The sequence below is a fragment of the Rhinopithecus roxellana genome, chromosome 8 (assembly GCF_007565055.1).
Source record: "Rhinopithecus roxellana isolate Shanxi Qingling chromosome 8, ASM756505v1, whole genome shotgun sequence".
Lineage (NCBI taxonomy): Eukaryota > Metazoa > Chordata > Mammalia > Primates > Cercopithecidae > Rhinopithecus > Rhinopithecus roxellana.
In genome coordinates, this window is record NC_044556.1 from 73205262 (window position 1) to 73231312 (window position 26051).

The following is a 26051-nucleotide window of genomic DNA, read 5'->3' on the forward strand; positions in this document are numbered from 1 at the left end:
TAATGAAAATAATAAGCTATATGGGTGTAGATGGTTTCAGTTCTCAGACCTACTTTTTGAGATCTTCCCCTTTGGATTCTGAAGAAAGTCTCATTTAGAAAGAAGTTTAACCTCTCCCCAAGCGAATTCTAACTCAGCTTTAATATTATCTCTACCCTTGAGTAAAGGAATTACTGTGCTTCATCTCACTGTGAAGAAGGAGTCTCATTTCTACAAGAGACTGAAGGATGTTAATCTGATTGATCAGAAACCAAGACATATATTAGGCCATGTTGCAAGTGTGGGCACATTTCATGTCAGAAACCAGACTACATTTTGTGGCCCTTTTTGTTTCGTTTTGTTTTGCACATGGATGCAGCTAGGTCTCTCCTGCTCCCTTGCACTGAGCATAGCTTTGGAAGGACCTCTAAGAAAAGTGCAGCCATATTAGCATGCTCAGATCCAGCCCTTTGTCCATGGGGCTGGCAGCCTCAATAGATTCCACTATGTTCTGCTGCCCAGTCATTTAGATTCAGAGGCAGGAAAAGAAAATTTCCCCTGCATTTTTAGGCACATGTCTCATGTCCCAGCATTACTTACCCTGGAAGCTGTATGTTTGGGAGTGTTGCAGTTCCTGATGGATATACCCCATTCATTTCTCCAGAACATTTGTTATTCTTTTCCATCTGCTCTGTACATGGGGAAGCTGACCTGTATGGTCTATACCTATCTGCTCCCTTGCCCCTCTGTTCAGCTAATGTGAAACACTGGCCAGAGATCAGAGGGAGGGAAGAGTGTGAGGTGAGGCTGGAGTGTTTGTTCCCCCTAGATACCTCCTTCACAATCCTTAGTGGGCTGGCTGCATCTCTTTTTTTTTTTGAGATAGAGTCTCGCTCTGTTGCCAGGCTGGAGTGCAGTGGCACAATCTCAGCTCACTGCAACCTCCACCTCCCGGGTTCAAGCAATTCTCCTGGCTCAGCTTCCCAAGTAGCTGGGACTATAGGCACACACCACCACACCTAGCTAATTTTTTTATTTTTAGTAGAGATGGGGTTTCACCATGTTGGCCAGGATGGTCTGAACCTTTTGACTTGGTGATCCACCCACCTCAGCCTCCCAAAGTGCTAGGATTAGAGGCGTGAGCCACAGTGCCTGGCTGGCTGGCTGGCTGCATCTCTTAACTAAATGTCACAGCTCCTACCATGTGGTACTCTCCACACAGGTCTTCACATCTCAGAGTTTGTGTAACAGGTCTCTTCTCTTGTCCCTGTGGGCCTTAGGATGGAAACAGCTGCAGCTAACCCTGAGACATCACTATCTTTTGTGATTTCCCTATGCCTTATCCCTTTTTTTCTTAAATGCTACCAAAATTACCCAATTTGAGGGTGTCATCTCTTACTTCTTGGGCCCTGATCAATATAGGGCTTTGGTGAGTTGTTCATCTTGCTGATGTTTTGTTTCCCATTTAATCATAGTTAGGTGATGCCTAATAAGTGCTTACTAAATATTTGTTGAATGAATGCATGTCTAAATGAGTGAGTGGCAGGATTTGAACTCCAGCTCTCCCTCTCCAAACTTCCAATGTAGCGTTTAGTGTTCACATGTAACGTACAGATGCTTGATGTCCTCTGAGAGCAGTAAATGGGCCATTGGGTCTGTGGCTCAAGTTTCTGGGACCTCTATTTCCCTGGGTTTGCCCTAGTTCCTTAGGCCTAGGTGTCTTCTTTCCCAGAGGAGCAATATGCAATAATATGAAGAATTTCAGAAATATACAGAAAAGATAAAGACACAATATTCCCCACCAAACAAAGATTAGGGTGATTTCTTCCACTCAGGAACAGATAAAGAGTTCAGACCACAGTTTATGATTTTAAAGAAACTATCCTGAATAAGCTCAAGTTATAGCTACCAGTTATGAATTTATAAAGTTTATGTGACCTTTATTATAATTAATATTGTATTAATCATCACATATTATTATATGTAAGAGATAAATTTAATATAACTATCTGGTAATTATACCTATGTTTACTAACAATTTTATAACTGCTGGCTGCAGTGGTGCATGACATTCATTATTATTACATTTCCATTGTGCAAATGTTAGAGGAACTCCTTCCATTTGTCAGGTGTGACCCATGACTTGCATGTCTCTGGGGACACTCTGGGAAGATGTCTTCATGGACAAGAGCTCAGATAAATATGAGACAGAACAGTCCCAGAATCTCTCAGCATGCCCAGCCCTTAGGGAGTTCCTAGTTTTTTATGAATCTGTCCATATTATAGCTCGTTGAGTAGAGAAATTCCAGGATCTTCCTGCATGGATTTCTCATCAGAAGAGTGGTCCAGAGTGAGCTGTCATAATATACTTCTTCTTGGCGCAGAGCTCCCCCTTTGATGATCTCAAGGGCACATTCCTCCTTTGGAGCTGCTTGCATATTGATTATCCCAGAAACTGCCTTCATAGCTGTGTCTATAGAATGACAAGGGAAGAGTAGGGTTATCCGACTATGACAGTCTACATGATGGAAGGCCTGGAGACATCAACCACTTAGCTGTCAGGGGCTTTTGGCAGTGTTTGCTCTGCAAGCCTTACAGGCGCTATAGGTAATACATGGAGAGACTGGGTATGTTAGAGTCTGTTGGGCAAAGAGAGGCCTTAGTGTTAATAGGGGCCTTGCCTTCTGGGATGGAGATTGATGGGAGCAGTTAGAGATGATTATTCAGGAGATCTGAATCATGCTTCTCTCTTGGGTATTTTGTTTGGAGGCGGAGAAGTAATATGGGGGAGCAGAATGAGGATAGAAGTCTCATAATGACTCAGTAGCTAATGGGAAGTGCCAGTGGGCAAAACCAGAGTGCTGTATGATAATGACTTACTGTCTTATAAAAGGAAGAGATACTCAAGAATCCAGGCTTTTGCTCCCTTGTCACCACTTTCACTTCTCTCTCTTTCCAAGTTTTCATGTCCATCTTGTACAACTTCTCTCTGTCTCCATTCCTTTCTTGTTTCCCTCTGGGCCTCGGTCTCTTTCTTTACTTCTCTAACTACTACTCAATTACTCTTCAAAGAGAATTTTCTTTTAATATCTGCCACATGTTTTAGATAAACTTGTATTTGGACTTAACAGAAAAGTTGTAAAAATTACATGCAGTACCCTCTTATATTCCACATTTGCTCCCCCTGTTTGCAACATCACACATAACCATTGTGCAATGATTTAGGACAGGTACAATAATAGAATTGATACAATATATTAACTAAACTACAGAACTTATTTTTTCACTAATATTCCTTTTATGTTCCTAGATCTTATCCAGGATTCCACTTAGTAGTAATTTCTTCCCATCTTTCTTCTAATCTGTGACAGTTCTTCAGCCTTTCTTTGCATCTCATGGCCTTGATACTTTTGAAGAATGCTGACCAAATGTTTTATAAAATGTTCCTTGATTTGGGTTTGTTCATTGTTCTCTTATGATTGGAGTGGGGTCATGTATTTTGGCAAGAACACTACAAAAATGATGTTGTGTCCTTCTCAGCACATCACATCAAAGAGTTCATGACATACCAGTGTGTCTTATTATTGGTGATGCTTTTAAGAAACACAAACTTGTATTTGATAAGTCTCATATAGGAACGTAATGGTCACTGAGTGTCCATGAGGACATAAGGTGTTCAGCAAAGGGTTAAGTGATGAATGTGGTGAGACCCAGCCACCTTGGTAATCAAACTGGAAAGGAGATTCAAAGAATATCCAGAGCCTCCACTGGTGACAGAAATGCCTTTAAATGAGACAGCTAGTGCTTTCTGCACTGGTTCGTTTTTAGTGCATTACACATGAGGTTGGGGAGTTCAGCACCTTTGTTTATCCACAATGGTAAGGCAGACAGTTCATCTGCAGGTAATTATTCAAAGTCTTGACCTTACCTGTGTCTATGAGGCCAAGAACACAGAGAGTGATTGATACATTGACCTTGGCCACTGAATATTCCTTTCTGATGGAGGAGAAGAACCCATCCAAAGCAAACTTGCTTGCAGAATAGGCAGCAACCATTGGATAAGCCACTTTCCCTAGATGATAGATTAAAGAAATGGGTTAATAAGGCAGCCCATTTCAGCTTCTGACAGAGCTGATCTTTATCTGTAGTAGGCTTTGTAACTCCTATGGTGTCCTTTTACCCCTTTGAGTCTTAGTTTCTCTATATTCCCCATGGAAATTATACTGCTGTATTGAATTTTGAAAAGAAAAACATTAAGGTATCGAAGGCATGGGGTGGGATTGGGCTGCAGGACAGCCTTCACTGAAGAGGGACTGTTTAGGGTTTTAGTAAAGGTGATAAACAAGTGAGGCTACAAAAGAGCCATGTAATTCCACAGCTGCTAACTCTTCCACCTCTGAACCAAGTGTGGGGATCCAAGAGTTTGATAAGTGATCTCTGCCAACTCAGTGACCTGCTGACAATGGAAAGGGTATGTTTTACTTTCCTTACAAAGGGATTTAAAAAAACACTGTCCTGGCCGGGTGCGGTGGCTCACACCTATAATCCCAGCACTTTGGGAGGCTGAGGTGGGCAGATCACTTGAGGTCAGGAGTTTGAGACCAGCCTGACTAACATGGTGAAACTCCGTCTCTACTAAAAATACAAAAATTAGCTGGGCGCACGCCTGTAGTCCTATCTATTCAGGAGGCTGAGGCAGGTGAATCGCTTGAATTTGGGAGGCGGAGGTTGCAGTGAGCTGAGATCGTGCCACCACACAGAAGCCTGGGTGATAGAGACTCCATCTCAAAAAAAACAAAAAACAAAATCCTGTCTTTGCTTTTCTACCCAAAACCACTTTTTTAAAAAACGTTCACCAGACTGCTTAAGACACACTTATCACTCAAGTTTTTTGAAGGATATGTGAACATATGCCTAATAGGATAAAATATTATTAATACCCTTTTTAGGAGGGGAGAGTAGAAGTGACCTGAGACCCTACAGTCTTTACCGAGCTACTTTAAAATCAATTGTCTGCTAATTCCAGAGTTTGGGTAATTTTAAGATTGATCTTTATTGATTTCCTTTCCTCCTAAGTATGGGTCATATTTACTATTCTTGTATGGGTGTTAATTTTTTATTGTATCCTGGATGTCGTGAATGATACATTGCAGGGTGCCTGGATTCTATCACATTCCTCCAAAGAGTGTTGATTTTTTTTTTTTTAAGTGGCCAGTTAACGGGTGAAACGCTGTCTCTTGTAATAAGTATCAGCTGAAATCTCTTTTCAATTATTTGAATCTTAACTTGGCTGCTTGATTTCTGCATTGCCCATGCATTGTTCAGAGAACAACTAGAGATTTGGACAGAGCTTATGTATAGGATTCAGTGTTTCTCCACTCTGACTCTCCTTTCCAGCATATCCCCCTTTATATTCCAGCTGTTACGGTAACCTCAACCTCTTCCTTCTAGCTATTCATGTTGGCAAGATGGCAGGTTTCTATCCCAGATATGGCACTGATTGGGACTGCCCTTAGGCATAAAGCTATACAAGTGGGAAATTCGCCTCCTGTCATTTCCTTCTTCCAAGTGTCAATAACCCTCCATTTTCTATCTGCTCTTGGTTAATCTCCAGTACTTTCAATGGTTGTTGTCGATATTTTGTCAAAAGTTTATAGTTGTAATCTGGGGAAGGATGGTCTTTCAGGTGCCACTCTGCAGTTATCAGAATTGGAATTTCTATATGTTTCAAATATAATATGTTGTATGTCAAACCAATGAAGAAAGGATGGGTTATTTAATAAAGATGCTGAGAAAGGTGGTTAACTAATTGGAAAAAATTAACTGTTTGTTTTATATCATATAGCAAAAAATATTCTAGATGGAAAATTACAGTAAACAGTGTAATCTACTCAATATCCATTCCTCCTTCTTTAATAATAGAGTCTGATTTTGTTCAGGACAGCAATGTAATCATTTTAAAATTCATTATTATTACATTTCCATTGTGCAAATCTCATCTCCCTGAGATTTTCTTGCCCTAATAAGCCATGCAACGTAATAGTTCTGGCCAATGAGAAATCTAACAGATGAGGTTTCTAGGAAAGATATTGATATCCTGATAAATTAGATGGATTCAGGTGGCATGCAACTTTTACATTTTGCCCTTCTCCTTTCCTCCTAATGAACCTCAGATATGATGGCTAGAATTGTAGCAGTCAGTTTGTGAACTATAGGAAAAGCTAATGTTAATTATGGTGGAACAGAAATGTGGAATGACCTTGGATTCTTGAAGACATCATGTAAGTCCACCAAAACCTACCTGAGAAGAAGGAATCTCTCTTTGTTAAGCTGCAGTGAGGTTTTTGACTTCTTTCTTTCCAACTTGGATGCCCTTTATTTCTTTCTGTTGTCTAAGTGCTCTGGCTAGAACTTCCAGTACTACGTTGAATAAAAGTGGTGAAAGTTGGCATCACTCTCTTGTTCCAAATCTTAGTGGAAAGGCTTTCAATTTTTCCTTGTTCAGTAAGATATTAGCTATAGATTTGTCATATATGGCCTTTATCATGTTGAGGTATATCCCTTCTATACCCAATTTGTTGAGGGTTTTTATCATGAAGGGATGTTGCATTTTACCAAATGCTTTTTCATTATCTACTGAAATGATCATACAGTTTTTGTCTTTGATTCTATTGTTGTGATGTATCACATTTATTGATTTGCTCATATTGAACCATCCTTGCATCTTGGAGATGAATCCTACTTGATCATGATGAATGATCCTTTAAAATGTTGTTGAGTTCTGTTTGCTAGTATTTTGTTGAGGATTTTTGCATCTGTGTTCATCAGGGATTTGGCCTGTGGTTTTCTCTTTTTTGTTGTATCTTTAGTTTTGGTTTCAATGTTGGGACACATCCTTAAAGGGAGAAGCCAGTCTCTCCTTCCCACTCCTTTGTCCTTCTTGGTGTCTGAAGGTGGATGTAATGACTGTGGCTCCAGACCTATCTTGGACCATGAGGTAGAAGCCACATGTTGGGGATGGCAAAACATTTAGATAGTTTAGATAGAAGGAAGGAACCTTGGTGACCATAGAGCTGCCATACTCTACTGGCCCTATACTGCCTACCTTCAGACCTGATTTAAATTTTAACTTACTGGTATTTTGTTTTGTTTTGTTTTTCTGAGGCAGAGTCTTGCTCTGTTGCCCAGACTGGAGTGCAATGGCATGATCTTGGCTCACTGGAACTTCTGCCTCCCAAGTTCAAGTGATTCTCCTGCCTCAACCTCCTGAGTAGCTGGGATTACAGGTGTGAGCTACCAAACCCGGCTAATTTTTGTATTTTTAGTAGAAACAGGATTTCGCCATGTTCGCCAGGCTGGTCTTGAACTCCTGACCTCAAGTGATCCACCTGCCTCAGCCTCCCAAAGTGTTGGAATTACAGGCATGAACCACCATGCCCAGCCTAAATTCTAGTTTATTGAGTCCACTATTATTTTAGGTTTTCTGTATCTGACAGCTGAACTTACTTCTTATTGATAGTTATCCCCACTTCTATGCAGCCCATGTGCCAAAAGAAAGCTGACATAATTCCTAACTGTCAGTGTGAGTTTATGTAATCTATTTTATCCCATTCTTCTTACTCATGATTGATACAGGAATGGCCATGTGGCTCATTTTGGACCAATGAGACTTGAAGAAAATTTTGTTGGAGTGTCTCAAAAAGTTAGTGTTTTTCTGGAAGAGTTTCTGAGAGTAGCAATCCTTTTTTTCTTCTGACACATTTTTGTGCATTGATATGGGGGTGGGAATTGCTGCAGCTATCTCATTGTCAGCCTGAGGATGAAGCCACACATGGAAGAGAGCAGAGCCAAGAGAATCACGGGGACACTGAGCTTCAGCCAAGTCAACTGTGAAGCCTGCCCTACATCTGGACTTCCAGTTATGTCAATAATTTTCCTTATTGTTTGAAACAAAAATAGATCCACATTACTTATAAGAATAGAATAGTAATTAAAAGTATGAGCTCTGGAGTCAGATGACCCAGGTGTGAATCCCAAGTATGCCAATTCTTAGCTGTAGTATGTGGATAATAATATAACCAAGCTGGAGTAACCCATGTAATATACTTAGCACAAACTCTGGCACATAGAAAGCATTCAGAAAATGCTATTATTGTTAGTGGTATTAGTATTCAAATTGGTGAGAAAAGTAGGAGCTATTCAAAAAATAATGTTGGGACAAATAGCTAGTTACTTGGAGAAAAAAAGCGGCATTCTAATAAATAAATTCAAATTAGATCACAGAGTATATGTGAAAAGTAAAAAACTAAAATAAGCTGTGGGTGAATTTCTAATCTCAAAGTTAGAGGTACCTTTTAAAGCATGAAACTGGAGGCGCATATTATGAAGGAAGACATAAATAGGTTTGAATATATAAAATGTGAAAAGCTACAGTGTACTAGAAATGCTTGCCATGGCCTTCCTGCCCTCATCCCCTTCACAGAGACTTTATCTTTCTAGCCATGGAAGGTTGGCCCAGTTATCACGAATGTGCACACTGGCTTGAACACACATCATGGTCTCTCTTTCAATAAATTGAAAGAGCGACGAAAAGATTCTGATTGCTGCTGTTGGATTTTGAATGAAAAGGTCATGTAAGGTTGGGACTGGGATAGCCATTTTCAGCCATGGAGAGGGATAAGTAAGCAGAGACAAGTATTCTGCAAAAGTAAGCAAGCATATGGAGCAAACACAATAACCTCTGAAATTTATTTAGCTCTTATGTGCCCGTCTAGAGTCTAAAGAATAAATGCTCAAAGTTTCAAGGTTCATGAGGGGGAGAAGCAGGATTCAAACTAGGATTCAAATTTGACTCTAGTGGCCCACACTCTTGAACACTAGGTGGTACTTCCTCTACAGAAACCACCGTTCTTTATACTTGTGTTTTCCAGGAGCCATGTGTTAAACCCAATGCAGGAAGAGCATTGGTGAGGATTCTCTCTGTTTTGCTAGTTGAGTCCAAAATAGGCAAAATTTATGAATAGCAGTATTTTCACTTCTAAGCCGACAGATGAGGATACCCATAAATAGACAGGGCTAGTCATTCCTAGTCCCTTTGTATTCATTTCCCAGGGCTGCCATAACAAATTACCACAAACTTGGTAGCGTAAGACTACAGAAATGTGTTCTCTTACAGTACTGGAATCCAGAAGTCCAAAACTAAGTTATCAGCACAGCCATGCTTCCTCCAAAAGCTATAGCAAGGAATCCTTTTTTTGTCTCTTCTAGCTTCTCATGTCTGCTGGCAGTTGGAGCTGAGTTGTGCTGACAGCTCCAGTCTCTGCCTCCATCTTCACATCACTTTCTTCTCTTCTGTCTGTCTCTTTTACTATTCTTATAAGGTCACTTGTCATTGGATTTAGGGCCTCTCAGATAATCTGGGATGATTTCATCTTGAGATCTTAAGTTACATTCTCAAGGACTTTCTATGTGTCCACTTAAGGTCACGTTCACAGGATCTAGGTGGACATATCTTTTGGGGCAGGACCACCATTCAGCCCACTACACACCCCTAGATGACAATAAAGATATTGACTGTGACATTTAATGTATTTGTCTAGGTGGCAACAGAGATGCAGAAGCAAGATATCCTGTGAAGCCATAGTCTGCATTCATAGAGCAGTTATTTTTATACCACTCATGGAGCGCATGCATCACATTGCCCATCCTTAATTATGCCTCGGGTTATGCTCAAGGTACATAGAAGAATCCTAAATGGTTTTGTACGAGAAGGAGGTTAAGTAAGAGAAGAGAGAAAGTGAAAGCAGAAGAAAGGAGAGAAGTAGTGAAGGAGCCAGACATGTCAGAAGACCACCTGAAAAATTCATGACATGGATGCATGCATAGTTTAAAAAGTTTTTTTTTTTTTTTTTTTTTTTTTTTTTTTTTGTTGTTGTTATTAGAAACAGGATCTCACTCTGTCACCCACCCAGGCTGAAGTGCTAAAGCACAGTGGTGAGATCATAGCTCATCCTCCCACCCCAGCCTCCTGAGTTGCTGGGGTTACAGATGCATGCCCCTGCGCTTGGCTAATTTAATTTTTATTTTTTGTAGAGACAACGTCTCACTATGTTGCACAGGCTGGCCTAAAATCCCTGGCATCAAGTGATCCTCCTGCCTTGCCCTCCCAAAGTACTAGGATTACAGGCATGAGCCACTGTGCCCAGCCTAAAAAAAAAAAAATTTTTTTTTTTTTTTGATGGAGTTTCATTCTGTTGCCAGGTTGAAGTGCAGTGGCGCGATCTTGGCTCACTGCAATCTATGCCTCCCGGTTCAAGTGATTCTCCTGTGTCAGACTCCTGAGTAGCTGGGACTACAGGCGTGTGGCACCATGCCTGGCTGATTTTTGTGTTTTTAGTGGAGACAGGGTTTCACTGTGTTGGCCAGAATGGTCTTGATCTCTTGACCTTGAGATCTGCCCACTTTTAGATGGTGAAAAAAATGAACTATTATGCAAGCATATAAGGTTGGACAAAGACTATTGACAAATGATTAGCCTTTATTATGAAGACTATGCATGAGGTACACTATAACATAATTACATATGACTATAGCTGTTGTTGACATCTCTCAGATTTTGTGACCTGCTATTGATCTGTGCCAGTACTTAAATTCAATGCATATAAGGACCATGTGCAAATAAGGACCATTAACCTGTGGATTTGAGCTCTGCCCCTCCCCCCCCATTCTTCTAGTCTGTTTCTGGAGTAGAGGACTGTGCTAAAGAGCTCAGTAGGAAAGAGTGGCTTTATCCATAAATGACATTCATAGTGCATTTTGAGAATGAGTGTGGGGCAGGAAAGACATGGTGGCCTAAGCTTGTTGAACATCATCTAGGAACTCCTGGAAGAAATGGAGAGAGGTCTTTGGAAGAGGCTAAAGTCCCACAATGACAGCTGGGTGAGCAGTCACTGAATTATGAATTAAGTCTCTTTAAAACCCAAACTGGCATGACTAAGGAAAACATGTATTTCAAATCTAAACTGGATGCTTAGGTGAAGAAATATATTGGACTATCAGGAAACTCCACCTGGAGGAGGTAGGTTGTAAATTCTACTTGATGAAAGGAAGTACATAAAGGACCAGGGAGGTGGAAGAATGGCTTGTACAAAAATTAGAGGCAGGAGTTAGATAGACAGTGAGAAGCTAGTCAGACAAGGAAAATAATAGCAAAGTTTATTGTATTTATTCTTTTACAAAAGTATAGACTTATGAACACTTACCCAAAACTCTTAGAGTCAGATGTATTATGGAAATTAAATTTATTTTTGGATTTTAGATGGTGGTTTGGGCATATAATAGATATTACATTGCATCTCCAGTAGGGTTGGAGGAGGCAGCCTGTATGAGAACATGTTATTATTTCTGCACTAAAACATTGGAAAGTTAATACTGAGATAAAGGAAGGATTTGTGTAGCCTCACTTCAGTTCAGGTTAAATTCATTAGGTACATTTAATTATGCAAAGAAAATCCTTAGTTTTTGGAGTTTTATTATTGTTTCCATTTGTTTTCCCATAGCCTTTTTGGATTTTGGAATTGCAGATAAGGATTGTGAACCAGTCTAGGCTCACTAAAGGAGATCTGGAATATATATTTTAAAAAAAAAGCAGAAAAAAAATGAAGAGAAGAGAGAAAAATCTTCCAGGTTCTAACAACCTTGGTGCATTTAATTAAAGTCTATTTCTATTTACAAGTCTGTTCTTAAACATTTTTCCACATAGTGCGAATTAGCTTGTGTGAGGAAACCCCTACGTTCTGCTCTATGTAAACTATATTTAGAAGTTTCAGAAAGCTGAAAAGGGCAAAATCCCTCTAAAAATCTAGATTTTTATTTTTTAAAAAAGGTTCCATGAGTCAAAAGGCCTGGTCAAAGTGGAGTAAACAACATGTAACAGGATGTTAAAATTTGACTTTTTCTGCTTTAGTTTCAGCTGAGGTTCAAAGGCTGAGAACATCACAGTAATTGGCAAAGGCTTCCACGTTCTGAAGGGAGGTTCCAGACCACCTGTGCACTTACAGGGAACATGGAAACACAAACAAACATCCCAAGGAAATAAAGGGGCTGACACTGGGAGGCCAGAGAGGATGGGAGTTAGGGAGAAGAAATTAGCAATGTCTCATTGATCTTCTAAAAAGAAGGGGTGGGGGATTTTCCTCACGTCAGTCCTTGTGAGAGTGACTTCAAAGAGACCTCAGAGAGCTTGTCCCAAAGAGTTTGATGAGCAACAAGGGGGACTGGGGTCTGACTCAATCTGAGAGGCCATGGCTATGGGCAAAGCCATTGCATAGCCCAAATTGTGTCACGCCTATGGAAACTCTCCCTTGTAGGTGGACCTGAAATCCAGCCCACACTCTGCTCACCACTCTGTGGGCCTTGTCCCAGGACCTATCCCTTCTCTTCTGGAGCCATTTCCAATTCTGCCCAAAAGGACAGCCTGAAGCAGTGAGTGTATTCTCTTGTATTCCCACTGTAATCCCAGGGCCCAAAGGAAATAACATAAGCAACTGCTGCCCAAACCACAAGAAGAATTGCTAGTATTCCAGAAAGGGCCTCCAAAGATTCCACAAAAGCATGCAATGCAAGAGTCAGATTTGAACATCCACCAAGTGGTCAGAGAGCATGAGTTCTGAATGTCGAGAGAAGACCAATGTGTTAGCTGGGTGCCAGCCAAATAAGACCTTTCCTACTCCTTATCCTCTTCCCTGCATTCTCCCTTTTCCTTTAACCAAAGACAGGCTAGAGGCGGTCAAGGAGTGGGGAGGAGGTGAGGAAAGAGAGGAAAGAACAAACACATTTCCTACCAACAGCAGGTTCCAGCTTAGCAAGGGGAGAAGCTTTGGTTAAAGTTAAATTGCACATGACTAGACATTTTACCTATTCAGAAATGAGACTATTCTGGGGACTGGGGGCAGCCATAGGATTTTTTACTAACCTGGAGTAACCAGAAAAGTATTACCATCTGCCCTAGCTCATGTCCAGGCTCAGGGAGGACCTGCCCACAGAACAGGTTTGAACAGGCAGTGGGAGGAAAGAATCAACTTGTTTTCTGATTGCACCCTGTGAGATCCACTTGTTGGATTGCCAGTTTTTTTAAAAAAGATGTGCTAGTGTATGTGTTCAATTAAATAAAATTAATAAGTAAATAAATGCACTGTTCTAATATGCATGAAGCAGTCATGGAATTGAGGGGGTCGGAAGCCTGAGTGTTTCTACCCAAGGTTAAGTTTTGGCTTATGTGGGAGGGTGGGGCCATCATAGCAGAAGAGAAAGATGGCAGCTAGCTTTCTGGGAAGTTTTAGAACACTAAGAAACAGAGCTATGGTGACTATATTTTCTGAAGCAAAATATGGGACACAGAGTCTTAGAAGGATGAAGGCAGACATGATGATAAGTGGGACAGAATGTAATTAGCTCTGTCCTAGAAATGCTGGGACTCAGCCACTGTAGAAACAGTAAGAGCCAGAGAGCTGGCAAAGAAACCATGAACTGAGCCTTGTTAGCTGAGTAGAAGAGGTCAAAAAGAGGCCTACGTGCTTTCGTTCATCCTCTCTCTACCCTCCATCCCTAACTGCCTTGCTGATATTTTGAAATGATTACCAATTCAAAGGTGGATTTTAGACTGCTTTAATTGATTGCTCAGAAGGGAGTGCACAAGGATTGAAAATCTTCATTCCTGCCTGCCTTCACACTTTTAGAGCAACCCCAGGCAAATGAATGAGCCCAAATTTGAGGTGCATCAGGCCTAAATGGCGTCAAGGCCAGAGAGTCATCCTGGATCCTGCCCCCCATTTTTCCCAGCTCTTCCTAAAAATCCTTGCTCAGTTGAGACCCTCATGGTCTAAACTCTTTAGTTGTTTGGATCGAGTTGGGCTCTCAAGATAAATCCACCTATCTTCTCCATACCCCAGAAGACCTGAGGTGTCATCATAAGTATTGAGACATCCCACAATCCAGTGATAATTGAAGCAATGCAGAGAATGGATGTATCCAGGGAAAGTGTGTTGAGTGAAAAGAGAAGGTTTAGGATAGAAGAATCCTGAGGAAACTAACAATTAAGGTTGGCGAGTTGCCAAGAAACCTAAGAGACTGAGAGGGGACAGTTAAGGTGGCCAGAGAAAACCCAGGGCAGTGTTTTGGCTGATCATTAGGAAAAAGCACATGGTGTTGAAACAGCACAAAATGTAGCAGAGATAAATAAGATAAAACTTGTTACTAAATTTCACAAGGTGACTTTGGCAAGAATATTTCTATGCAGGTATGGGGCCTGTTGACAGGATGTAAAATGGAGTTCTTCCTAAAGTCTCAGAGTATCAGCACATCTTCTAAGGCAAGAATAAAAGAATAGATTTGAAGAACATCCACAGTTGAAGGGTGGGCCCAAACCAGTTCTGCCTGCATTGCCTAATCACCCGTGCCTAGCCTAAATCACCCTTGGATAAGAGAGAGTTCTCAGTGTCCTGTGCCTATATCCACCGATGCTCAGGGCAGTTTCATCCCTCTCTCCTTAAGCCACATGAGAGGGGCCTCAACAGCATTATTTGGAGAACTTTTAATATGTCCCCTGGAGTTCAGGGACTGGGATTTGACTCACATCTAAAGTCTAAAGGCAACAGGGAGGGCTGGAACTGCCCTTGCTTGAGAACAAAGCTGAGTGCACTGTGGGATCAACCATGTAGTGCAAGGATTGACTTCCCAGAGGCCCAGTGTGGATCCTGTGGATGGGGGCTCGCCTGGGGTCATCTGCCCAGGGATGGTGGGGTAGACTGGGCCAAGTGGGCTGGGCTGATTGAAGCCTAGGAGCTGAGGGGAAAGCTGAACTGAAAGTAATGAGGTAGAGAAGGCATTGCTCACACAAAGGGAACTGCAGGGAGAATGGGCGGCAGCGGTGGTGTCTCCTGCAGGGGATCTCCGAAGAACCCAGAAAAAGCCCCACAAAATTCACTCTCATACATCCTCCAAGTCACTAGACTCCCAGGATGGGGAATTATTATTATTATTTTTTCTTCTCTTGAAATAATTTTAAACTTAAGGAAAAGTTGCAAGAATAGTACACACAACCTTTTTTTTTTCTTTTCTGCTGAGCCATTTGAGGGTAATAGCTGTAATTGAGGTCATTGCTGACCTCATGTCCCATATCCCCCAAATACTTAGTGTTCATTTCTTACACAGAAGGACACTGTCCTACATAATCACAATACAGTCATCAAAATGAGGGAATTTATTAGTTTCCTAGGGCTGTCATAACAAATTACCACAAACTGGGTGGCTTAAGACAACAGAAATTTATTCTCTCACAGTGCTGGAGTCAAGAAGTCTGAAATCAATGTGTTGGCAGGGCCGCATTCCCCCCAAAGGCTCTAAGAGAGAGTGCTTCCTTGCCTTTTCCAGCTTCTGGTGGCCGCCGGCATTCCTTGTGGCTATGTCACAATCTCTACTTTCCATCTTTACATGGCCTTTTCTTCTCTCTGTCTGTGTCTTCTCTTCCTCTGACTCTATAAGGACATTTGGCAGTGGATTAAGAGCCCACTTGGCTAATCCAGGATGATCTCATCACAAGATCCTTAACTTAATTACATCTGCAAGGACCCTTTGTCCAAATAAAGTTGCATTCACAGGTTCAGGCAGGTAGGATGTACATATATCTTTTTGGGGGCCACTGTTCAACCCAGTACAGTAACATTGACGTATCCATGTTATCTAATCCACAGACCCTGTTCAAATTTTGTCATGTGTCCCAATAATACCCTTTATAGCAAAAGGGTCCAATCGAGGATCATGTGTTGGCATTTAGTTGTCATGACTCTTCAGTTGCCTTTGCTCTGCAACGATTCTGCAGTCTTTCCTTTATTTTCATGACCTTGGCACTGTTGGAGAGTACAGCCAGTTATTTTGTACAAGCTGATATGCTGAAGCTGGCTCGTACTAGATTGTGAGAGCTGGTGGTTAAATGTTTATAAATTTTGCAAGCAAGAGAATGTCATGTGGATATGGTCATCATGGGAGTGTTGATTCCATGGAAAGGCTACAAATCAGGGCTTTTGATTCTTCCTTTCTGGATAGCTTGTTGTTAAACATTTACTAGCGCACTATTGATGAATGTCCCTCAGTTTGGATTTGTCTGGTGTTTTCTCATGATTTGATTCAGGTTATGCATTTTGGCAGGTTCACAGAAGTAACTTGTGTTCTTCACATTGCACCCCATCAAGTGATACATGTTTTCAATTCATTCCATTACTGGTGATGTTATTTAACCACTGATCATTTGATTCAGGTGCCGTCTATCAGGTTTCTCTTCTGTAAAATTACTCTTTTCCCCCTCGTAATCAGTAAGTTTTTTTTTTTATTTATTTTTTATTTATTTTTTTTAATTTCTGGTGGTACTTTAAAAAAAAACCTATCTTAACCATTTTTTAAAAATTATACTTTAAGTTCTGGGGTACATGTGCACCACGTGCAGGTTTGTTACATAGGTATACACGAACCATGTTGGTTTGCTGTACCCATCAACTAGTCATTTACATTAGGGATTTCTCCTAATGCTATCCCTCCCCCAGCCAATCTAGAACTAGAAATACCATTTGACCCAGCAATCCTTTATAAGGATTATAAATCATGCTACTATAAAGATACATGCACACGTATGTTTATTGTGGCACTATTCACAATAGCAAAGACTTGGAACCAACTCAAATGTCCATCAATGATAGACTGGATTAAGAAAATGTGGCACATATACAACATGGAATACTATGCAGCCATAAAAAAGGATGAGTTCATGTCTTTTGCAGGGACATGGATGAAGCTGGAAATCATCATTCTCAGCAAACGATCACGAGGACAGAGAACCAAACACTGCATGTTCTCACTCATAAGTGGCAGTTGAACAATGAGAATACGTGGACACTGGGAGGGGAACATCACACACTGGGGCCTATCTTAACCAGTTTTAAGCAGACAATTCAGGGGCATTCAGTACATTCATATTATTGTGTAACCATCACTGCCATCCATCTCCAGAACTCTTTTCATGTAGCAAAACTAACTATACCCATTAAACAATAACTCTGCATTCTCTCCTTCCCCAGCCCCTGGCAACCACCCTTCTACTTTTGACTTTGTATAACTTTCACCATCCTAAGAACTTCATATAAGTGGAATCATACAGTTTCCTCCAATTGCAAACCAACACCAGAGGGTTCATTCTCTTTCTGTGGCTGGCTTATTTCCCTTTGCATGATGTCCTCAAGGTCCTGCCACGTTGTAGCATGTGTCAGAATTTCTTTCCTTTTAAAGATTGAATAATATTCCATTGTATATACATACTACATTTTGCTTATCCATTCATCTGCCAATAGACACTTGGGTTGCTAATAGTGAAACATACAGTGTTTTCGCTATTACGAATACTGTTCCTGTGAACATGGATATACAAGTATCTCTTTGAGACTCTGCTTCCTTTCCTTTCCTTTCCTTTCCTTTCCTTTCCTTTCCTTTCCTTTCCTTTCCTTTCCTTTCCTTTCCTTTCCTTTCCTTTCCTTTCCTTTCCTTTCCTTTCCTTTCCTTTCCTTTCCTTTCCTTTCCTTTCCTTTTCCTTTTCCTTTCTTTTCTTTTCTCTTTTCTTTTCTTTTTTTGAGATAGAGTCTCACTGTGTCACCCAGCCTGGAGTGCAGTGGCGCGATCTCGGCTCACTGCAACCTCCGCCTCCCAGGTTCAAGCGATTCTCTGCCTCAGCCTCCTAAGAAGCTGGGATTACAGACGCCTGCCACCATGGCCAGCTAATTTTTGTATTTTTAGTAGGGACAGGGTTTCACCATATTGGCCACGCTGGTCTTGAACTCCTGACCTCAGGTGATCCACCTGCCTTGGCCTCCCGAAGTGCTGGGATTACAGGCATGAGCCACCGCACCCGGCCTCCTGCTTTCAGTTCTTCTATGTATATGCCCAGAACTAGAATTGCTGGATCACATGATAATTCTATTTTAAATTTTCTGAGGTACTGCCATACTGTTTTTCATAGTGACTGTACTATTTTACATTGCCATCAATAGTACACAGCATTCCAATTTCCCCACATTCTCACCAATACTTGCTATTTCTGTTTTTTTGGGGGAGTGTGAGGGATAGTGGCCATCCTAGTGCTGTGAGGTGGTATCTCATTGTTGTTTCAATTTGCATTTCCCTAATGATTAATGATGTTTAGCATCTCTTCATGTGCTTACTGGCCACTTGTTTGTCTTTGGTAAGATATTTATTCAAGTTCTTTGCCCATTAAATTTTTTAAAAAATTTAAGTTGATACGTAATATTTGTATATAGTTATGGGGTACCTGTGATATTCTGTTACATCCATAGAATATGTAATGATCAAGTAAGGGTATTTAAGATATCCATCATCACAAGTATTTATTATTTTTGTGTTGAGAACATTTCAAGTCCTCACTTATTTTGAAATGTACAATACGTAGTTACTAACTATAGTCACTCTACTATTGAACAATAGAAATTATTGCTTCTAACTGCATGTTTGTAATCAGTAACCAACCCCTCTTCACCCTCCTGCCCACATGCTGATATCCTTCCCAGTCTCTGTTAACTATCATTCTACTCTCTACCTTCATGAGAGAAACCTTTTTAGTTCCCTCATATGAGTGAGTTCATGCAGTGTTTGTCTTTCTGTGTCTGACTTATTTCATTTAGCATAATGACTTTCAGCTCCATCCACATTACTGCAAATGAATGGAGTTGCATATATCTCTTTGATATATTGATTTTCTTTCTTTTTTCTTTTTTTTGAGATGGAGTCTAACCTCTTGCCCAGGCTGAAGTGCAGTGGCACGATCTTGGCTCACTGCAACTTCTACCTCCTGTCTCAGTCTCCCAAGTAGCTATAATCCCAAGTAGCTGGATTACAGCATAGGCCACCACACCTGGCTAATTTTTATATTTTTAGTAGAGGCGGGGTTTCACCATGTTGGCCAGGCTGGTCTTTAAGTCCTGACCTCAAGTGATCCGTCCACCGCAGCCTCCCAAAGTGCTGGGATTAGAGGCACGATCCATTTCACCTGGCCAATTTTCTGTCTCTTGGTTAAATACCCAGTAATAGGATTGCTGTATCATATGATAGTTCTATTTTTAATTTTTTTGAGAAATCTCCAAACTGTTGTCTATAGTGACTGCAATAATTTACATTCCCACCAACAGTATATAAGAGTTCCCTTTTCTCTGCATCCACACTAGTATCTGTTATATTTTGTCTTTCTGATAATAGCAATTTGATAAGATGATATCTCGTTGTAGTTTTAATTTGAATTTCTTGATGATTAGTGATGTTGAGCATTTTTCATATACTTGTTAACCATTTATACGTTGTATGTCTTTTTTTGAGAAATGTCTGTTCAGGTCTTTTGCCCATTTTTTTTTTTTTTTTTGAGACGGAGTCTCGCTCTGTCGCCCGTGCTGGGGTACAGTGGCCGGATCTCAGCTCACTGCAAGCTCTGCCTCCCGGGTTTATGCCATTCTCCTGCCTCAGCCTCCCGAGTAGCTGGGACTACAGGCGCCCACCACCTCGCCCGGCTAGCTTTTTTGTATTTTTTTTTAGTAGAGACGGGGTTTCACCATGTTAGCCAGGATGGTCTCGATCTCTTGACCTCGTGATCCGCCCGTCTCGGCCTCCCAAAGTGCTGGGATTACAGGCTTGAGCCACTGCGCCCGGCTTTCTTTTGCCCATTTTAAAAACATAGTTTTTTTTCCTATTGAGTTATTTGAGTACCTTGTATATTCTGGATATTAGTCCTTGTTGGATTGATATTTTGCAAATATTTTCTTCCATCAAACAGGTTGTCTTCTCACTTTGTTGATTGTTTCCTTTGCTGTGCTGAAGGTTTTTAGTTTAATATAGTCCTCATTGTCTGTTTTTGTTTTTGTTGCCTGTGCTCTTGGGGCCTTAGTCATAAAATATTTGCCTAGACCAATGTCATGGAGTGTTCTTCCTACATTTTCTTCTGGTTCATAGCTTCAGGTCTTACATTTAAGTTTTTAATCTGTTGTGCATTAATTTTTGTATATGGTGAGAGATAGAGATCTAGTTTCATTCTTCTGCATATGAACGTTCAGTTTTTCCAGCACCATTTATTGAAGAGACTATCCTTTCCCCAATGCATGTTCTTGGTGCCTTTGTTGAAAATCACTTGGCTGTAAATACATGCGTTTATTTCTGAGTTCTCTATTCTTGTCCATTGTTCTGTCTATTTTCATACCAATACCATGCTGTTTTGGTTACTATAGCCTTTAATATATTTTCAAGTCAGGTAATGTATTACTTGCAGTTTTGCTCTTTTTGCTTAGGATTGCTTTGGCTATTTGGATCCCTACAAATTTTGGTTTTTTTTTTTTTTTCTATTTCTGTGAAAAATGTCATTGGTATTTTGATAGGAATTGCAGTGAATCTATAGATTGCTCTTGGTATTATGGTCATTTTAACAACATTAATTTATTCTAATTCGTGAGCATGGCATATATTTCCATTTGTTTGTGTCCTCTTCCATTTCTTTAATGGGTGTTTTATAGTTTTTCCTGTAGAGGTCTTTCACCTCCTTGGTTAAATTTATTCCTAGGTTTTTTTTTTTTTTTTTTTTTTTTTTTTTTTTTTTCTGTAGCTATTGTAAATGGGATTGCTTTCTTGACTTTTTTTTTTTCAGATTGATCGCTGTTAGCATATGGGGACACTGTTGATTTTTGTATGTTGATTTTGTATACTGCAACTTTATTGAACTTGTTTATCAGTTATAAGAGTTTTTTTGTGTAGTGTTTAGGTAGGCTTTTCTGATTATAAAATCATGTCACGTGAATGAGTGAAAATTTGACTTCCTGTTTTCCAGTTTGGATGTCTTTTATTTCTTTCTCTTGCCTGATTGCCCTGGCTAGGACTTCCCATACTGTGTTGAATAAGAGTGGTGAAAGTGGGCATCCTTGTTTAGTTCCAATTATTAGAGGAAAGGTTTCCAGTTTTCCCCATTCAGTATGATGTTAGCTGTGGGTCTGTCATATATCCTTTGCCCATTTTTGAATCAGGTCGTTTGTGGTGTTTTTGGTTGTTGTTGCACAGGGGGTAGTACTTTGAGACTATGTAAATATCCTCTTCCTTGTTTAACTTTTACCCACTAGTTTTAGCATCCTTTGTTGCTTCCTGGCTGAATTATTACAATTATGGTTACCAAATGATGATTTTCTAAGTTCATCATTTCTTATTAGTTGGCTTTCATGAAAAATCCTTCCCATCTTGATTTATTTATTCATGAAAAATCCTTCCCCTCTCTTGATTTATTTATTCATGCATTTATTTATGACTTTATGGACTTATTTCCTGTTTTTGCAATGGGTGATAATCTGTTACTATTATTTATTTTGATGCCCCAAATGGTTTTTGGTTTGGCTAATGGGATCCCTTTAAAGTTAGCTTCTGTGTCCTAGTAATGTGTGCCTATTATCCTTTGAGCAGTTCTGTACTTACTGGCAGAACAAGATTTTCAGGCTTATCTTGTACCTTTCTTGCCACTGCCCTGGAATCAATCATTTCTCAAAGAAGCCTCGGTGTTTTTTTCTTTTTTCTTTTTTTTAGTGGAGAATGATATTTAGAAAACAAGATCTGGGCACCAAGTGTGCTCCCAGGTCCTGTCAGTGGACAGAGTGAGCGAATACATGCATGTATATATAGATACACATCTATATTTATATATCTGTCCATGTATATTAAACAACTATTAATTCATACCCACACTTCCAATTGCAATCCAACACTAGAGGATCCATTCTCATTTTCTTCCCTTTCATATTTGTAACATTGACAGTGAGAACCTGGGGCTTCCAAGATCTGCAATATGTATTACTTATGTGATTAATGCCCCTGTATGTGATCATTCTTCATTTGGCTTCTTCATCCCACCTGGGTTCTGACACCCCAGTGCCAGACTACATGAATGCCTGGTGAATGCCTTTTTCACCCTATGTTGGGCTGCCCATGGCAGGCCCCCTTGCAGACGCCGTCATCACCCCCCTTAGTTCTGATACCCTGTGCCAGATGCCACATGAATGCCCTCCTTGGCCCAGTTGGGCTCTGAAACTTCACACTAGGCCACCACTGCTGCCCCACGTGAGGATGCCATCCTCATCTCACTCAGTCTCTGATGTCCCAAATCTGCTCCATGACACAAACCTGTCCCATCCTACTCAAGTTTGTCAATCTGTGCTGCCACCTTCCTCCCCCGTGAAGATGCCTATCTTGTTTGGCCTCTATGAGTGGCTTTTAGATTGAATTATTCAGAGCCAAGGATGCTAAAAAATGCTCGACAATGCATCAGACAGTCCCACACAATGAAGGATTGTCCCTCACCAAAGGCCAATAGTATCCTTATTAAGAAGCCCTGACACGAAGGCCTAGAAACAGAAAGGAAATATGGAGGGAAAATATGACTGTGAGTCTCCAACACAGTTTAAGGAAAGACATGAAGTCAGAAATCCAGGTACTAGCAAGCCATTTTAGCATTTGTTCATTCAAGAAGAATGTGTTGATTATTTGCCAAATTTGTTAGCTCCAGGGAATCAGAGATGAATGAACAATGTGCCTGCCTTTAAGGAGAGCACAGCCTAGTCACTGTGGGTAAAATGCTGTATTTCAACAGCTTTCAGAGGCAAGCAGTTGTAAAACATACTCTTATTTTGTATACCAAGAAATAAAAAGCCTTCCAATAGATCTGTAACATGATTTTTATCCCTTAGAGTGTTTGTTTTATGTTTGTTGCTACTTACGTTGTTTCTAGTTTTTTTTAGTTTGTTTTTACAACTATAAACAATGCAGTAACAACTTGGCTTACACTAGAATGTGGGTGCACAACAAGTATCTTGCCTTGGCCTTCTTGCTCCCTGCCATAGCCCTGGCATCCAGCATAGTGCCTGACTCAGAGTTGACCCTTATGCATATTTTTTGAATAAATGAATGAATGACTATATTTGGGAAGCACTTGTTCAAGTTTGTTTATGGAATAAACTTCTCAGACATGAAGTTATGCTCTCTCTCCCCAACCATTCCTCTTGAAGTACTTAAGCAAACTTCTACTTATGGAAATCAATACAGGCAGCCCTCTGTATCCATGGGTTTTGCATCTGTGGATTTAACCAACCATGGGTTGAAAATATTCAGGGTTGGTTAAATCCACAGACGCAAAACCCATGGATACAGAGGGCTGCCTGTATTGATTTCCATATCAGGGGCCAGGCGCGGTGGCTCAAGCCTGTAATCCCAGCACTTTGGGAGGCCGAGATGGGTGGATCACGAGGTCAGGAGATCGAGACCATCCTGGCTAACACGGTGAAACCCCGTCTGTACTAAAAAATACAAAAAACTAGCTGGACGAGGTGGCGGGCGCCTGTAGTCCCAGCTGCTCGGGAGGCTGAGGCAGGAGAATGGCGTGAATCTGGGAGGCAGAGCTTGCAGTGAACTGAGATCCAGCCACTGCACACTCCAGCTTTGGCGACAGAGCGAGACTCTGTCTCAAAAAAAAAAAAAGAAAATATTCAGGAAATAATTTTGTGTCTGTATTGAACACATACACACTTTTAAAATCTTGTCATTATTCCTTAAATAATACAATATAACAGCTATTTACATAGCATTTACATTGTATTAGGTATTATAAGTCATCTAGAGAGGATTTAAAGTATCCAGGAGGATATGCCTAAGTTATATGCAGATACTATGCCATTTCATACGAGAGACTTGAGCATCCATGGATTTTGGTATCTGTGGGAGGCCCTGGAGCCAATCCATTGAAGATATTGTGAGTGTATACGATTATATTCAAAGGAAGGAAGCACAGCAAGAAGCAAATAATTTCTGAAATGGATTTCTCATAAAAGGTTATGAAAAGAGGCACAAAGCAATGGAAAAACAACACTCCCAACAACTTATTGAACTATTTCTATGATTATAAAAGTTACACATGCATGCACACACACACAATGAAATTTGGAAAATGAAGAAAAATATGAAGCTAAAAATAAAAATCATTCATTGTTCTGTAGTTTAGATATAATCATGCTAGTATTTTGGAAAATGTCCTTCCAGAGATATAGGTATAGCTATGGATACAGATACAGATATAAATTATATATAGTACAACTAGTTATTTTCCTACTGCCAGACATTTAGGTTACTTCCAATGTTTTGCAATTTAAAAAATCCTACAACAAATGTTTTGTACCTAAATCTGTGACTAATTTAATAGCTATTTCCTTGATATAGTATTGCACTTAGACTGGGTGAAATAAAGGAAACATTCTTTTTTTTTTTTTGAGATGGAGTTTCACTCTGTTTTGCCCAGGCTGGAGTGCAGTGGTACGATCTCAGCTCACTGCAACCTCCGCCTCCCAGGTCAAGTGATTCTCCTGCCTCAGCCTCACAAGTAGCTGGGACTACAGGCATCCAGCACCATGCCCAGCTAATTTTTGTATTTTTAGTAGACACGGGGTTTCGCTATCTTGGCCAGACTGGTCTCGAACGCCTGACCTCGTGATCCATCCGCCTCAACCTCCCAAAGTGCTGGGATTACGGGCATGAACCACCAGGCCCGGCCAAAGGAAACATTCTTAAGGCTACTGGTACATATTTCCAAATTACCTTAGACAAAAGGACAAATGAAGACCTAGACTTTAAAAAATACACAAAAATAAAAAACAATTAAATGAATATAGGAATCATGCATTTTTCCTACTCTGAGTACAGTTATCCCTCAGTATTCAAAGGGGGATTGGTTTCAGGATCTTCTGTGGATACCAAAATTCACAGATACTCAAGTCCCTCATATATAAAATGGTGTAGTATTTGCATATTACCTATGCACATCCTCCTGTATACTTTAAATCATCTCTAGATTACTTATAATACCTAATTCGGTGCCTACATCTTATATCATTTCTGTGAATTCAACATAGTACTCAGCATGTGGTAAACTCAAGTTTTACTTATTATAACTCTGTTAATTTATTCCCCCCATTTTTTTTGATACACATTTGGTTGAATCCACAGATGTAGAACCCAGGCATACAGAGTGCTGGCTGTATACTGATCCTGTCCTTTTTCTTTTCTTTTTCTTATTGTTAAGAAATTCAAGTGCCAATGTTGAAGCTTAAGCACAGGATCTATACCGAGTCTAATTTGGGCACATTTATATTCTCCTTTCCTTAAGACCTAGTTTTCTATTTGTGTTTTTCCAGATAGAATGTATCTGTTGTAAGCCTTCTCAAATTCCTTGGTAAGGAGACATAAAGACACAAATGATGGTAGAACCTTGCTATTTCCATCCACAAGTGCACTTGAATGAACCCTGTGGTCTAGCAGAGATAAGTAACCTCGACTACCTAGCCTTTCCAGAAGAAAACACGAAGCAACAGTGATTATGGGTAGCATTGTATTATTCTCAGCCTGCACTAAATTGTCACTGTCTTCATCAAAGAGTCTTCCTCCCTTTCAAATCTCCCCCACTCCTTTCTTTTTGGGGCAGATGCAGAATTGAATTCCTAGAAAAATCTAGCAGATTCTGTCTCAATCCTCCCAGTGTTGCCCAAATACAATCTCTTAAAGTTAGGCAACAATGAATGATTACATTTTATAGAACAAATTTTCTGGAATTTTTATGCCCAGGTTGCTGATTTTACTCTGATCTCCGATCTCCTTCTTGGCATTCTTATAGGCCCTATGGATGACACGTCTACATACACACATACCTCACCTCTGCATACTTCTACGCATCCCCCAACACACAGTTCAACCCTGTGTGGCCGTCGCTGCTCCCCATCCCTCATGTAAATGCTTACGTTCACATGCATAAACACTTCCACTCACCTCAGAAATCCTGGTTCCTGAAGATTATTTCTGAGGTAATTGGATTTAAGGGTAAAGAGGCATCTTTTCTTAGAAAAATGAGAACAATTGTGGCAAGGGATAAATTGCCCCTTTCCACTCTAGTTCTAAGGCCCGTT

At 40.4% G+C, this 26051-nt stretch overlaps 1 protein-coding gene across 2 annotated transcripts in view; it reads right to left on the reverse strand.

The window, feature by feature from the left end:
- Positions 1 to 1836: 1836 nt before the first annotated feature.
- HSD11B1 (hydroxysteroid 11-beta dehydrogenase 1) overlaps positions 1837 to 26051 on the reverse strand; it is a 30977-nt gene continuing 6762 nt past the window's right edge. The window contains exons 5-6 of one of the 2 annotated variants that reach the window (XM_010365611.2): positions 3908 to 4051; positions 1837 to 2452 (exon numbers count right to left, since the gene is read on the reverse strand). In XM_010365611.2, coding sequence (XP_010363913.1) covers positions 2235 to 2452; positions 3908 to 4051 — 362 coding nt within the window. In that variant the 3' untranslated portion in view covers positions 1837 to 2234. The remainder of the gene's footprint in view (positions 2453 to 3907; positions 4052 to 26051) is intronic. The other variant, XM_030936745.1, reaches the window with a different exon arrangement.